Genomic DNA, 15,736 nt, shown 5'->3' on the forward strand with positions numbered 1-15,736 from the left:
CTCTCTCTATTTATTAGTATATCTATTTGTGAAGTTTTACGCTTAGGCTATATGCTTGGAATAGCATACATCCATAAAGCGGTCCGAATAAAAGTATAATAGGTTGGAGATCCAACTGGAGGCGCTGAAGTGCACGTGCTAAATAGTGAAGTGATGTTCAATGTTTAATGCTTATCGTTCCATATTGCATTTAGTTCCATCATGTAGTAATTTTAAAACGCACTGGCAGTGAGCAGTGAGACGACAGTACGCTGCTGCTGTAGACGCCGGTCCTGTAGGCGGCGCTGCGGCCGCTCTCTCATCTGAAACAGAGCAGTAAAGATCCGTGGAGAGAGAGCGAGAGCGCTGCTTGGGGATACATGATGGCGCAAAAGTCGAGTGAGTGCAGCAACATTGATTCAGTCTTCAGCGTGTTGTGTGTTACATAATCATATATATAATATGATGTATAATGTTTGTCTCATTCTAAGTTCAAGCAGTGTCTGTCAGTCTCTGAGCAGATGAAGCACGTGCTGTTATGAGCGCAACACTGACGCACTGCTAGTTTACCTTCACATTGATCTGTCTGCATACACTTCATTTATATGCATTGCTTTCCATTTCAAATCATTTTTTCTTGATGTGTGTTTTCTATGTGGTCCATTAGTGTATTTAAAAGCTGAACGCACATTTCATAACGTAAATGTTAATGTACTACTTGTCTGTTCAAAGGCTTGTTTGAGGCGGACAGGAAATGTGCTGATCAGGACAGCATAGGAGCAGCTTCCCAGACTTCAGCTTCATCCTCATCATCCTCATCACTGAAGAGACAGTGGGACGGTGATGAAGAAGATCACTCTCCCAGTAAGAAGCAGGTGAGCTCGCACTCATGGCTGACATTTAATGCACATTGGCTGTAAGAAAGTTTATAGTTTTATATAAACACAGAGACTGGGGCTAGTTGTTTACTCCAGGGATTTATTCTCAGAATATTTACTGTTTATTAAAACTGAGTTATGGCTCTTAAAGGAATAGTTCACCCAAAATGAAAATTGGCTGAAAATGAACTCACCCTCAGGCCATCCTAGATGTTGTTGAGTTTGTTTCTTCATCAGATTTGGAGAAATGTAGCACTGAATCACTGTCTCACTAATGGATGCTTTGCAGTGAATGGGTGCCGTCAGAATGAGAGTACAAACAGCTGATAAAAACATCACAATAATTCACAAGTAATCCACAGCACTCCAGTCCATCAGTTAATGTCTTGTGAAGTGAAAAATTGTGCATAAACAAATCCATCTGTAGCGAATCAGCTCATGGGGAAATATGAATAATTAATCATAACTAGTTACCCATACTATCATAGGCAGAGCGTGTGTCTTAGCCCCTGCACAATTAAATTAAATCTATTACGTCTGTTGCAAACAAATTGAAAATTAATGAAAAGTGTCGATTGCGGCATTAAGTTAAGATCTGCTCATGTTGCACCACATTTCTTTTTACGCGTTTTTAACCAATCACCAGGCTTGGGTGGGTTACTTTAAAAATGTATTCCATTACAGTCACAAATTACTTAATGAAAAAAGTATTCAGTAACTTAATCCAAGCACCACACTTTGAAAGTAATGTAATCCGATTACTTTTGGATTCCTTCAAGGTCACACATGTAAATGCAAAATAGTCAAAATTACTTATTTTGCATCATATCCAAAATAAATGTGTGATGCACAATATAAAATATTTAAGAAAGTGCCGGTTTTTTGTTTTTTTTGTTTTTGTTTTTTAGAAATAAAATCATTTAGTTCAGCTGGAAAACTTACACTAAACTGAAAGAGTCTGCTCTGCTCCATACAGCCAGGGCATAACAGTCACTGTTATGCAAATTGATCATAAAAACAGCTGAAAGGCTTTCTATACCTGCCTCCTTCACAAAACCTAACATCCAGCACAGTTTTTTCATAGGTAGGATGCAAAATGTTTCAATGCAAACATTTCAGTCAAATGTAATTTATGCAATATTTCAAACCTTTAACCCACGGGAGAAAATCAACCCACGGCAACAGTTTAAAAGTAGCTCAATTCCGTGGAAAATCGCTGACTTAACAACCCCTGCATCCAACACAAGCTGCAGGAGTCAGATTTGACTGGTCAGGGGTCGAGAGTAAGGAGAGACAGATCCTGAGCTCATTGACAAATATCTGATCTTGTAAAACGTGCTCCCTTTACATGGAGTACGTTTAAGCACGAAATCGGAAAAGTGAACGGCGAGCGCTCATTCAAAAGAGATTTTAATACCCCGCATGTTGATAGCGGATAGTTAGAAATTCAGCGGGAGCTGAAACAGTCCTGCGCAGGGCTCTAGTGTGGATTACTTGTGGATTATTGTATTGTTTCTATGAGCTGTTTGGACTCTCATTCTGACAACATGTATGAATTTGAAATGCATGAAATCTATAAAATGCTCAGTAACTCTTTTCATGTTTCTGGGGTTCTCAGAAGCAGAAATCGTCATAGTTGGGAAAACTTATATTCAAAAGAAAACAAGAATTTTTAACATTGCAGTGTGTCGTCTAGCCCTGCTCTCCTCCGTTTAGTTTGAGTTTAGTTTTTTAAAAACATGTTTTTTTTGTTTTGCAGGCCACCGAGGAATCGTTACACAGTCAGAAAGTGGCCACACATTACAACAAGCTTCAGGAGCGTGGCCTGGCAGAGCGCAATAAAAGCAGGATAGTCCACATGCGCAACTTCAACAACTGGTTAAAGAGTGTGCTTATAGGTGAGAAGCAGCACAGGCTTGCGTTCACCTCCGTGTGGCTGCCATACAGTGGCATGCTTGTTTGTGGTTGGGTTAGATGGTAATAAACTCAGTTGAGTGGAATGGCAAGCAGGATCTCACAGAATTGTTGTTCTGAGGTCTGTGTGTTGGTCTCCTCAGCGGACATCTTGGACAAGGTGAGGCGAAGACGAAGAGAGGTGACCGTGTTGGATCTCGGCTGTGGAAAAGGAGGAGACCTTCTCAAATGGAAGAAAGGACATATTGATAAACTGGTGTGTGCAGGTAACTACACGGTTCTCTTCATACTTTGCTATTGTCTTCATCTGTAAATTTTAGGGTTCTCTTTACTATATTCTGGAAAACTTTAAGATCTCTCTCCGTGAAAACCATAGGTCTTTTTTTTTCTTTACCATTTGAAAAAGCATATACACATAGCTAACATAGTTTAAAGCCCTTGTATTAGCGCAATGATTGCGTGTCAGTTGAGTAGGCTGTCCTTTACTCTTTGCAGGGTGAGACTAGCCTTCACTCAATATAGATTTTTTGAGAGGAGGGTGAACCCCCTGAGGCCATCTGGTGACTACTAGAGCAAATTTCCGGCGACATTGTTGCAAATGTCACGTCGCGAGTGTGGCTCATGGAACTCCTGCATGATGCAGATGAGCCTGTGTTTGACAGTGGCGAGCCTTCAAGTTAAAAATTTTGAGTACCGCTGTTCTAGGGCGTCATTTTCTGCTTATAATACAAACAAATCGTTTATTTTGTGTTTTGATTCATTGAAACGGACAGTTTGAACTTATTCATAAAAATTAATCAATTCCAAACACTATCAGCATTTTTGCTACTGAAGTTTAAATCAGAGATGCTTTTAGAAATATCTGAATATCTAAAATATTTTAGCAATAAAAAATTATATTCTTTTATTTATTGCTAAATAAATTGCTGTTTTAAATCCTTTTTAACCAATAGACGTTTCTCTGAAAAAATAGGAAGTTTTTCTTCTCCCCCTCGCAACCTATCCTGTGGTGTGCCTCAAGGCTCTGTCTTAGCTCCTGTCCTTTTTTCTCTCTATGTTCTCCCTCTGGGTTCCATCTTCAGGGAAACATAATGTCTCATTTCACTGTTATGCTGATTATATGCAAATCTATATGCCTGTGTCTAGGAAAAATAAGAGTGCTCTAGGTAATCTAACAGCATGTCTTGAGGATGTGAACGCTTGGCTTGACTCAGACAAAACAGAAGTCATTGTTTTTGACCCTTCAAAATCCAGGCCAAGAAATCACCTTGACCTTGAATCTTTAAATCAATTAATTTCTCCCCAAGTACGAAATCTAGGTGTGATGGTAGATAGTTGCCTCAAATTCGACAAGCAGATTAGCGCGGTTGTTGGGTCCAGCTTTTTCTATCTTCGTTCTCTATCGAATATCAAATCCTTTCTTCCTAAGCGTTCTTTGGAGATTGCGATCTATGCTTTCATTACCTCTCGCCTGGATTATTGCAATTCACTCTATTTTGGTATATCTAAGTCCCAAACGGCACGCTTACAGGTCATTCAAAATGCTGCGGCAAGATTCCTGAAGGGAAGGAGGAAATTTGATCACGCTCGCCCCCCTTCTGAGATCTCTTCACTGGCTTCCGATTAATTTTAGAATTGAGTTTAAAATTTTATTACTGGTGTATAAATCATTACATGACTTAGCTCCTCCTTACTTGTCCGATCTACTTCACCTGTACTCTCCCACCAGAGGCCTTAGATCCAAAGGTAAACTCCTGCAGATACCTAGAACCCGGCTAATTTCGAGGGGTAACCAAGCCTTTGAAGTGGCCAGCCCCACATTGTGGAACAAGCTCCCACTCTATATTAGATCGGCTTCCACTTTGTCTGAGTTCAAGTCATGTCTCAAAACTTATTTATTCTATGTTGCTTTTAGTTTATAAGATTGTTTCAGTTTTACGGTTTTGCTACTATTAGTGTTCTCAACTTTTTTTTATTTTATCTTTTCTTGTACAGCACTTTGGTCGGCCTGCGGCCGTTTTTAAATGTGCTCTATAAATAAACTGAACTGGAACTTGAACTTGAATTTGAAAATGAATTAAAAAATGTCAAACTTGAAATCTGTAAGCAAATTGTTGTGATTTGTCGTAGGGCTTTTGATTCTGTAATTCTATTATAGTATCTTAAAAAACAAATAAAAAGGAAGTAAACAGTGTAACAAACAGTGCACTCAATAATCTGTAAGTCTGGGCTCACTGGGAATTATATTTTCTAAATTTTCATGAAGTACATAATGAATACAACATAGCGGCCAACTGGATGTAGTGCAGAATAGTTTGAAATCAAGATACAAAGGCAAATGCTATAATACTTAAAAAAAAAAAAAAAAAAAACAGTTTTCTTGTTTTACAGTTTCTTAATAAACTGGTATACTGTCAAAATACATGCCGGTAATTAAAAAAATCAAAATATTGGCCGACCACTAATCAAGACAAATTAGCGTTGACAGTGCTTATATTTCTGCACTTCTTTAAATGTCTTCATATTGTAAATGAGTCACATCTGCATTTGTTTGTACGTCACAGATATCGCTGCTGTGTCCATCGAGCAGTGTCAGCAGCGCTATAATGACATGAGACGTAGGGGTCACCCAAACGACCGCACGTTCTCAGCAGAGTTCATCACCGCAGACTGCAGCAAGGTATGAGCTGGTGTTTTCTCAGCACTGCACAGATTACACACTTCACCAGCTGCTTCATTTGTTAGAGAGACTCATTGATTTCACTGCAAAAAGGAAGAAAGATAAAAGTCAGTGCGTGACAGTACAGGGTCACATTCTCTCTGTCTGTCTGTCTCTCTGTCTGTCTCAGGAGCTGCTGTCTGATAAGCTGCAAGACCCTGAGCTGCGGTTTGACGTGTGCAGCTGTCAGTTTGTGTGTCATTATTCCTTTGAGAGCGAGCAGCAGGCTGACACCATGCTGAGAAACGCCTGTGAGAGACTCCAGCCCGGAGGATTCTTCATCGGAACCACTCCAGATGCTTATGAGCTGGTGTAAGATCTCTCTCTCTCTCTCTCTCTCTCTCTCTCTCTCTCTCTCACACACACACACACACACACACACACACACTCACACTCTATGATATTAATATCTGTTACTGTTTAAATGTGCTGTAAGGCTGGACTAATTTTGATGTGATATATTAAATATCTTAATATTCACACTACCATTCAAAAGTTTGGGGTGAGTAGAATTTTTTAATATTTATGAGACATTCACCAAGGCTGCATTTATTCGAACAAAAAAATATAATAAAAACAATAATATTGTGAAATATTATTACAATTTAATATAACTGTTTTCTATGTAAAAATTTAATTTATTATGTATTATTATTTTCTATTTTAAAATGTAATTTATTCCTGTGATGAAAGCTGAATTTTCAGCATCATTACTCCAGTCTTCAGTGACATATGATCCTTCAGAAATCATTATAATGTGCTGATTTGCTGCTCAAGAAATATTTCTTATAATAATTAAGTTAATTGAAATCATAATACATATTTTTCAGGATTATTTGTTGAATAGAAAGTTCAAAAGAACAGCATTTATTTGAAATAAAAAAATCTTTTGCAACATTATAAATGTCTTACTGACTTTTTTGATCAGTTTAATTTTTCCTTGCCGAATAAAAGAATTAATTTCTTAAAAAACACTTAAGTTTAAAGAACATTATTCACTATTAATTAGTTGCTTATTAGCATGCATATTACTAGCATATTGGCTGTTTATTAGTATTTATAAAGCACATATTAATGTCTTATGGTCTGCATGACCATATTTTAGATCCCTTAACCAGACCCCACACCTAAACGTAACTAAAACCCTTAGTGAATATGTTCCCTAATCTAAAGTGTTACGAAAAAAGCATACTAACCTCAAACTTTTGAACAGTCCTGCATGTACTTGTACATTAGATATTGAAAATACTTATATTAATAAAAGTGAAACGTATTTTTAGTTTATGATGCAAACAAATCATTCAGTTTGTGTGTTGAACAGATTAATGGAAATGGATAGTTTAAACTTATTCATAGAAATGAATCGAACATCCCAATACAATCTGCACTTTTGCCACTGGATTTTAAATCTGAGATGTTTTTAAAATATCTCTTTCAAATTAAAAGCACAGAAATTGTTGGTAGTATTTATAATAGCATTCACAATGGCAAGGAAATAATGTAATCGTGTCAACCAGACCAAATAAATTCTCATTTTGTTCTAAAGCCTCAAAACAGGGATTTTATTTATGTTAACCAAAAATTGTTAACAGCTGTTACGCATTCAGTATGTGCTTTAATATTATGATCTCTCGATCCACAGGAAGCGTTTGGAGGTGTCGGACTCCAACAGCTTTGGAAATGAAGTGTTCAGGGTGACCTTCCAGAAGAAAGCAGACTACCCTCTGTTTGGCTGTCAGTATGACTTCAGTCTGGAGGGTGTCGTCAACGTCCCAGAGTTTCTGGTGTATTTCCCGCTGTTTGAGGAGTAAGTGTCTCTCTTCTTCCTCTCAAACACATGGAGTCATCGCGATTGGTACTTTCCTGGTGTGTCAGCAGAGGGCGCTACAGCTGCATAAATATGTGCTGTAGTGTTGGACACATCCTTGATTTCATAATGTTTATTTCTGCTTTAAGAAAATCCTTAACACTTGCAGTGTTTTAAATGGAATTATAAGGTTACAGATTCAAACAAACAAGCTCTTCGCTTTGGCAAGAAAGCACTGATACTTCCTGTGTTGTGGATCAAATATCATGAATGATAAGAATGTATTTTAAATGATTTCTAATTGTATTATTATGCATTTATTATTTTTAATAACTTATTTTTTTTGTCCAGAATGGCGAAAAAGTACAACATGCGTCTGGTTTACAAGAAAACCTTCAAAGAGTTCTTTGAGGAGAAAGTTAAAGATGAGAAGAATAAGGTTCTGATGCAGTGGATGCAGGCGCTGGAGGTTTGTAGCTCTGCTCTTAATGTGGGTAGGACTGACACTCGCCTTTCATAATCAATGAATCTCTTGGTTATGTCCTCTATTAACTGTTTATGAATTCTTCACGGTTTAATTAGGAGTGTGCGATAACACAATTTTTGATCATGGATGATTAAAATGTCTCCACGATCTGCTTTTGAAGAAATATCGTAGTATCGTGCTACAGCGCACATTCTATCATTTGAAGTTCTGGTGCCTCCGTCTCAATGTACTGTACAATGCGACAAACATTCACATCAAATGTTAACTCAGTGGTAGAGTTACACTCACGGGACACTGCATTTATTCACAATCACAAAAGAACATTATTTGTTCTGACATGCGCTTTTTCTGAGCGCGTACACCTGAAGCGCACACACTAAAAAGCCTGTCAAACAGCGCCTGAGTATTGGACTAAGTTATCTTTCGTGTCTGATTGCGCTAATACTGTCAAAAAACACACAAGGTTTACATATAAAAACAGTTGGTTATGTCTAAAGTGAAAGTAAACAGTTGAGAGAAAAGCGGATGATGCGTGTCTTAAAGTGACAGCAGACTAATAGCACTAAACATGCTGCCGCTTGTCATTAAAGGGATAGTTCACACAAAAATGAAAATTCTGTCATTATTAACTCACTCTCGTGTTGTCCCAAACCTGTATTATTTTCTTTCTTGTGCTGAACACAAAAGAAGATACTTTGAAGAATATGGGTAACCAAACAGTTGCTGGTCCCCATTAATTAATTGATAGTTGGGGGAAAAAAATACTATGGAAGTCACTGGAGACCAGAAAGTGTTTGGTTACCTACACTCTTCAAAATAACTTTTTGTGTTCAACAAAAGAAAGAAACTCACTGAGTTTTAAAACAACATGAGAGTGAGTAAATGATGACAGAATTTTCATTTTTGGCTGAACTGTTAATAAAACAACAAAACGCAGAGAAAAATCACTCACTGTTCTTGACTGGAGAACTTTAATACAGTTGCTTTAATAGGAATCAATGCATAATTTATGCACTGAAGTGTATATAGTGTTTATTTTTTATATATGTGACCCTGGACAACAAAACCAGTGATAAGTGTCAATTTTTTGAAATTGAGATTTATACATTATCTGGAATCTGAATAAATAAGCTTTCCATTGATGAATGGTTTGTTAGGATCGGACAATATTTGGTCGAGATACAACTATTTGAAAATCTGGAATCTGAGAGTGCAAAAAAATTTAAATATTGAGGAAAATCACCTTTAAAGTTGTCCAAATGAAGTTCTTAGCAATGCATATTACTAATCAAAAATTAAGTTTTGATATATTTACGGTAGGAAATGTACAAAATATCTTCATGGAACATGATCTTTACTTAATATCCTAATGATTTTTGGCATAAAAGAAAAATCGATAATTGTGACCCATACAATGTATTTTTGGCTATTGCTACAAATATACCCCAGAGACTTAAGACTGCTTTTGTGCTCCAGGGTCACATATGTTGATTCAGTTTCTTGAATGCTACTGCTAAATACACCTACTGTACCTGAAAAATAAAGCACTGCTTGTTTTATTTGTATATTATGTGTATTTGTAATGTATATCTTTGTTCTTATTTTTTTTGATAACAAAGATAATATAATGACAGAGATATATATCTTCGCCCTCTTTGACCTAAATATATTTGGCCTAAAAAAAATATCTGCCGTTCTTTTTTTATTTTATATTTTGTTACCTTGTAAGGCTTTGTGTTTTTTTTTTTTAAATAGTGAAATTAGTTTTGGCTGTACTACTCAGAAAACCTGCAAAATACCGTATTGTCCCGAATATAAGACGATGTTTTTTTCTTGGAAATACATCTGAAAAAACGCGGTCGTCTTATATTCAGGGTCTAGACTTTGACATGTCAATAATACACCCACAACACTAGGTGGCGCCAGCCTTTTTCCAAAAGGTGCATCTGGAAAAAGTCTTATAATCAGGGTCGTCTTATATTCGGGCCAATACGGTAGTAAAACCAACATGACAGAATCGTGATAAAATCGTGAATCGTGATTTTCCTTAAAAAATAAATAAAAATCGTGATAAGATATTTTTGCTATATCGCCCATCCCTAAGCTGAGCCTAATTCTGATTATAGGGAGTTACAATATAGGAGTTAATTTCACCCTTTCTCTTTGTAGTCTTGAGCTTTTAAACAACGACAATTAAGCGTTTGTTCTGCGAAATGGCATTTTTAATAAATGCTTTATACCCTATCTACATCATATACAGGTGATATTACAGTAAAAATGCCACATTACACAGCCCTTGATATTCAGCATTATATCAAAATGGTCCTTGTTTAATGTCATAATACACATCTGTTCTTCAGTTATTATTCAGTGCACATTATTCAAAAGAAAAGGGTTTATCTTCTAAATCTTTCAGCAGAATGGATTGACTTGCTCTGCCTCTGACACAGCTTTCCTTTTTGGTCGCTGTTGGCTGCATTCTTATTTTTCCAGACCTTTCTTTTAAACCACCTGTTATGTAGAGATGACTTTTCATGAGTTTCTGATCAATCCCACCCTATAATTCGTACTTATTTAATGTCCTGCTTTAATTCAGGAATACATTGCGTTATAAAATTACCACAGGTTGTGAATGCCATTTTATATTGACTTTAAATATAAATTCCTCCCATGGTTTTGATGACTTTCTGTTTCCCCTTATAATAATAATAACAACAGCGATAATAATAATAATTATTTATTTATTTATTTATTTTCATGCCTTAAAAGTGACAAGACTGTCAAATTTATTGCTGTCCTAAACTGTCCTCTGTCTCTCTGCACAGCATATTAGGTTTAGTTATGGTAAATATGTAGTTAAACTATTTTTTTTTATTGTGTGTGTTTTCTATGTCTTTTGTTTTTGTTGTTGTATTTACTGTAATTTGATCAAGTTCACATTTATTAGAATAAGTTTATGAACTGCTTCTATGGTTTTTATGAGTAGGAAATACACCGTTCTTTTATTTCTTATAATAGTAATAATTTTTCCCGACTGTAAAGTGACACTCAGTGTCACTGACAAAGTAATTAATTATAGTATTTATGTTGATAGCTATTTAATTTTATCAAATACTTTTGATTGATTAGTCCTGTATGTGTGTTGTAAAAGCATGTTCCTGTTGTGATTGATGTTTTCAGTCAGGTCGACTGTATCCACATGAGCGCAAATCCTCAATCGAACACAGCTATCATAACTGCGTATTAGCACAAACTGAGCACATTTAACGCTCCTCGGTGAGAAATCCCTCTCACAATCAGCTGTAATCCCATTAGCCTCCCAGTGCTAGCGTGAACATGACTGCTCCAGAACTGCAGAGAAAAAACCCTGATTTTGAGCAGACTGGATGAAACTGGTCTGATTTCATCCTAGGCTTTTCAATGGGAGCCAGATCTTCTCCTCCTCTCCTCTTCATCTTTATTTCTTTGTTCTTCTTCTGTAAAAATGTCACCAGCTAACTCGATAAATTGGACTAAAACACCTGTGGACTTACTTCAGACTCTCACAGAGACTTGGAAATGTCTCTGTAATTTGACTCAGACTAGCAGCCAGTCGTTGGCCACACACACACTGTAAAGTTTCAGGAGTGACAACGGGAGTGAATCCCCTAAATTACAATTTTGTGTGTGTACAGAACAGAACTCATTCTCCAAATGTGTTCCGCTATTTTTAACTAAAGTGATATTACAGCGATCAAAGACTCGTTATGTCCGGCGATTTTAACTAAACCACCGTTGACAGAGCCATAAGATTTTGTTTGATTATAGTCAGCCTTCTCTAGTTATTTATTTTATTATTTAATACTTATTTTAGTTAAGTGCTTAAATTGTAAATATGCATTTATTAAATTATTTTATTTTATTTAGTGCATTTGTATTTTGTTGTTTTTGTATATAGTTATGCAATAAAAGCGTATCAACCAGGTTCCAGAAATAATCACTGAGGGTGCTTCTGAAATGAGTGAGGGTGCTCTAGTCTTAATGCACATTTTCACATATTTTGTCCCATCTATTGCTATGGTTATAATCATGCAGCCCTAGCGTGTATACTGTATGTTATCATGAAAGGATTCGATTGTATAACTCAGCACGGAACAAAAACTGGTGTGTTGCAGCCTTTGGATATGAGAGAAACCCAGCCTATTCATGAGGATGATGAAAGTGTTTTCACTTGAGTAAAGCCTTGAAGTCCTTTTAAGTGTTTTTCTTAATTGAATATGTACAATTTCTCATGTTAACAAAATGTATTTGATTTAAATAAAAAATTTGAACTTAACCTATACATTGGGTTACATTGATAAATATTGCATTTGATAAGATAGCATTTGCAGGTTAGCACTTCTTAACTTAGTGTACCATAGTCCATAGATAATAAGTAGTGACCCAGCAACTTCCTAGCCACACCCTAGCAACCATTTACAGCACCCTAGCAACTATATAGTACAATTGACTGGCATATCTCAGCACCAGAACATTGTAGGGATATGATGGTGGGCTCTTTTGAATTGATAGGCAAGCAGTTTTACATTTCACTCTTTAAACTGTCTAGCCACACCCTAGCAACCATTTAGGGCACCCTAGCAACCATACAGCAGTGTGAATAATTCACAACATCATAGAGACATGGTGGTTGTCTCTTTTGATACGAGCAGGCAACTAGCCTAAAAAAGTATCACTATGGAAACTGTGTGCAGACACCCTAGCAACTATTTAGAGCACCCTAGCGACCATATAGCAACATGAACAAGCAATATGTTAGCCTCAGAACATCATACGGACTTGAAAGTTGGCTCTTGCAACCCCCCCTGAACACCCTAGCAACTGCCTAGTGGCGAGTTTTGTCTAGCTTTAAATCTGTTATCTGTAGATAATGATGCCTGTTGAACCATACCGCCTTATCTTTACTTTGACAGAATCAAACAGTTTTGTGTCATCTTGTTGTCATAGCAATACCCTCCGGATGAGAGGGGCCAACTGGCGTCCGACAGTCTGGGGGAGTACGACCACGCCAAGAGAGTCGCTGCCAGACGTCCAGTGGTGAGCCGCAATATCATTGTCTTCAACAGAAAGCATTTTTTTTTCTTTGTGTTAACTGTGGTCTGATAGTTTGCTCTTTCTCCACAGGGGACCTTGAGCAAGTCTGAGTGGGAGGCTACAAGTACGTGATGGTCTTCCTGTTGAAATCAGTGTTCAGTGGCGTGTTTTGAAATAGATGTTTTAACTTCGTGAAACACATTAGATGTTGTCTCAAAGGTTTTTATGAATTCACCTGACAAATAAACTTAAGATGTAAGTAAGATAATACAGTGACTTTCATCAAAAGTCACAGTTGAGCTGTTCGATATACATATTCATAGAGTGTAACATGCAAAAGGGCTCATTTGTATTGAAAACGCTGCCCGCACCCAAGCCAGGAAATTATAGACCCTAGCTGTGAAATCACTTTTCTTCTTTAGATAAATTACTTGATATTTCCTCCTACTGAAATACAGCATGTTGGCAGGCCATCAGAGCAAAAAAAAAATACTATTAAATTAGAAACACTTAACTTGCAACTACACAAACTGAAAAGTTCAAGTAGTTACTTGCATTTTTTTTTAGGACATGTACCATGGTAGTATCAAGGCATTCTTTTAATGTGAATGTGGTTTGCATTCAGTATCATGGTATATTTCAAAATTGGATTATGATGTTATAATATTTCATTACAGACACTCCTAAACTGTCCTATCTCTCTCTATCTCTGTTTCTATGTACACGGCAATTCCAAAGTGTGAAATAAATTAATGCTTTTATTCAGCAGGGATGCATTAAATATTAAAAGTGACAGTAAAGACATTTATAATGTTACAAAAAAATTATATTTCAAATAAATGCTCTTCTTTTAAACTTTAGTTTAAAATTAGTTTCCGCAAATGTATAAAGCAGCACAGTGTTTTCAAGATTGATTGTAGCAATACATGTTTTTTTAAAGGCAAATCAGCATATTATACTGATTTCTGAAGGATCATGTGACACTGGAGACTGGAGTAATGATGCTGAAAATTCAGCTTTGATCACAGGAATAAATTACATTTTACTATATATTCAAATAGAAAACAGTTATTTTAAATTCTAATAATATTTCACAATATTACTATTTTTATTTTGTTTTTGATTTAAATAAATGTGGCTTCAGTGAGCATAAGAGACTTTTTTCAAAAAAAATCCAAACGACCCCAATATTTTGAACAGTAGTGTATCTTAATTGATGAAATCTTTTGAACGGTTCATATAAATGAACTATTTAAAAAGTATTCAATTCATGTTTGTGCAAAGCATTAGGTATTTATGGTGAAATATTTAGTTAAATGCTGCCGTTTTCAACTTGGGGTTGTTTTCTAATTTTGTGTTTGTTGTGTTTAGTGTAATTATTACGTTTGTTAAATTTGAGATTCATGTATTCAGAATTGAATTTAATTCTGGTTTGCACCTGGTGTTAACATTAGATGACATTAAATACAGGTCTTCTCAGGGTCTATAATGTGTGATTTGCACACAATGACAGATCATTTGCATTTGTGTATTTCCATAGAGTGTTTCTGGTTCTTTTTTTTTTTTAATACGAATGATATTTTTGCATAGTTTAATTTAGTGCATGTTTTTTATGTGATTACCATGATGTCTTCTTCCTCAACAACCAACAACTCTGCCTTCTCTTTCTTCTTGTAGGCATATACCTGGTGTATGTGTTTGAGAAAATGGCATGAGTCCGAGGGATTCACCATCGAGCTGTTGTGTCCGGATGAGTGAGCCGAAGAAATGAAGTCTCATTGTCATTCATCTGGTTTCCAGGAGCCTGCTGAGCATGTCCATTTCTCAAACAGTCAAATATTTTTATACAACCAGAGCTTTTCCTTCATGAGTGTGTGTGTGTGTGTGTGTTTTGAGCTTATGTGAGTTAGTGTACACAATGCACATGATCAATATTCTGTCTGATACTGTATTTCTGTTTATCTGTCACAGTTCACCCGCTACCCTTTCTCTTCAAATCAGTCTAATAACCCTGTAGAGCTTGCAGTCATATGCTCCCTTTGGGTTTGACCTCGATTGTAATCCACCCTTCCCTTCAGGCTTGACTGAAATCTGTCGTGGGTTTTTTTTTTTTTCTTTTTCTTAGCTTTTTTCTGTCACAGTTCACCCGCTACCCTTTCTCTTCAAATCAGTCTAATAACCCTGTAGAGCTTGCAGTCATATGCTCCCTTTGGGTTTGACCTCGATTGTAATCCACCCTTCCCTTCAGGCTTGACTGAAATCTGTCGTGGGTTTTTTTTTCTTCTTTTTCTTAGCTTTTTTCCTTTCCTCTCCTCTCCTTTTTTTTCTGTACCTGCCACTTGTTAAGTAATGATGGTATAGTGCGTTGTCTCTTCAAATGTTGTCTTTGAACGTCAGGAAGGATGTGTATTCCAGTCTGAACTCTTCTGATTTCTCTGTGTAGAGCAGTGATGCAGGCCCTGCAGTTTGTCAGGGAATTAAAACCTGTTTTAGGAATATTAAACCTGAGTTAATAAAAAATATATATATATACTTTTGAATGGTAGTTTATCACAGTGCAAAATATTAAGCAGCAAAAACATTTTCACCATTGAAAATAATAATGCATGTGTATATTTTTAACCAATAGTGTTCAATATTCCAGTAACAATTTTTAAGAATGTTTATTAGAGAATTAACTGGAAAAAAAAAAAGTTACATGGTCAAAAAATTGTATCGCTCCACTCTTGCATTTCAAAGACTAGCAGTCATTGCAGGAAACTACATTAAGTGCAGGGTGCGAACTACGGGGGAGCTAGGGGGAGCTCGGCTCCCCTTAATAAGACATGGGCTCCCCTGAAAACGGGATTTGTGAAATTTGGGGGGGGTCTCAAAAAATA

The 15,736-nt window shown here is 36.4% G+C and overlaps 1 protein-coding gene across 1 annotated transcript; it reads left to right on the forward strand.

Annotated features, from left to right (window-relative positions):
• The first annotated feature begins 281 nt into the window (after positions 1-281).
• rnmt (RNA (guanine-7-) methyltransferase) lies at positions 282-14,987 on the forward strand. Its single transcript, XM_016571558.1, has 11 exons — positions 282-378; positions 712-854; positions 2,617-2,755; positions 2,915-3,037; positions 5,336-5,451; positions 5,621-5,802; positions 7,133-7,297; positions 7,649-7,766; positions 12,771-12,860; positions 12,948-12,981; positions 14,535-14,987. The coding sequence occupies exons 1-11, from the start codon at positions 360-362 to the stop codon at positions 14,570-14,572; spliced, it is 1,167 nt and encodes a 388-aa protein (XP_016427044.1). The 5' UTR covers positions 282-359; the 3' UTR covers positions 14,573-14,987.
• The last annotated feature ends 749 nt before the right edge of the window (positions 14,988-15,736 follow it).

This window comes from Sinocyclocheilus rhinocerous, unplaced genomic scaffold, assembly GCF_001515625.1.
Source record: "Sinocyclocheilus rhinocerous isolate Xijiao unplaced genomic scaffold, SAMN03320098_v1.1 scaffold622, whole genome shotgun sequence".
Lineage (NCBI taxonomy): Eukaryota > Metazoa > Chordata > Actinopteri > Cypriniformes > Cyprinidae > Sinocyclocheilus > Sinocyclocheilus rhinocerous.

What these genes read in the sequence shown, in the direction of transcription:
- rnmt (XM_016571558.1), top strand. An exon ending in TGATAAACTGGTGTGTGCAG is followed by an intron (nt 3,038 to 5,335) that starts GTAACTACACGG and finishes TGTACGTCACAG; the next exon opens with ATATCGCTGCTGTGTCCATC. An exon ending in GTCTGAGTGGGAGGCTACAA is followed by an intron (nt 12,982 to 14,534) that starts GTACGTGATGGT and finishes TTCTTCTTGTAG; the next exon opens with GCATATACCTGGTGTATGTG.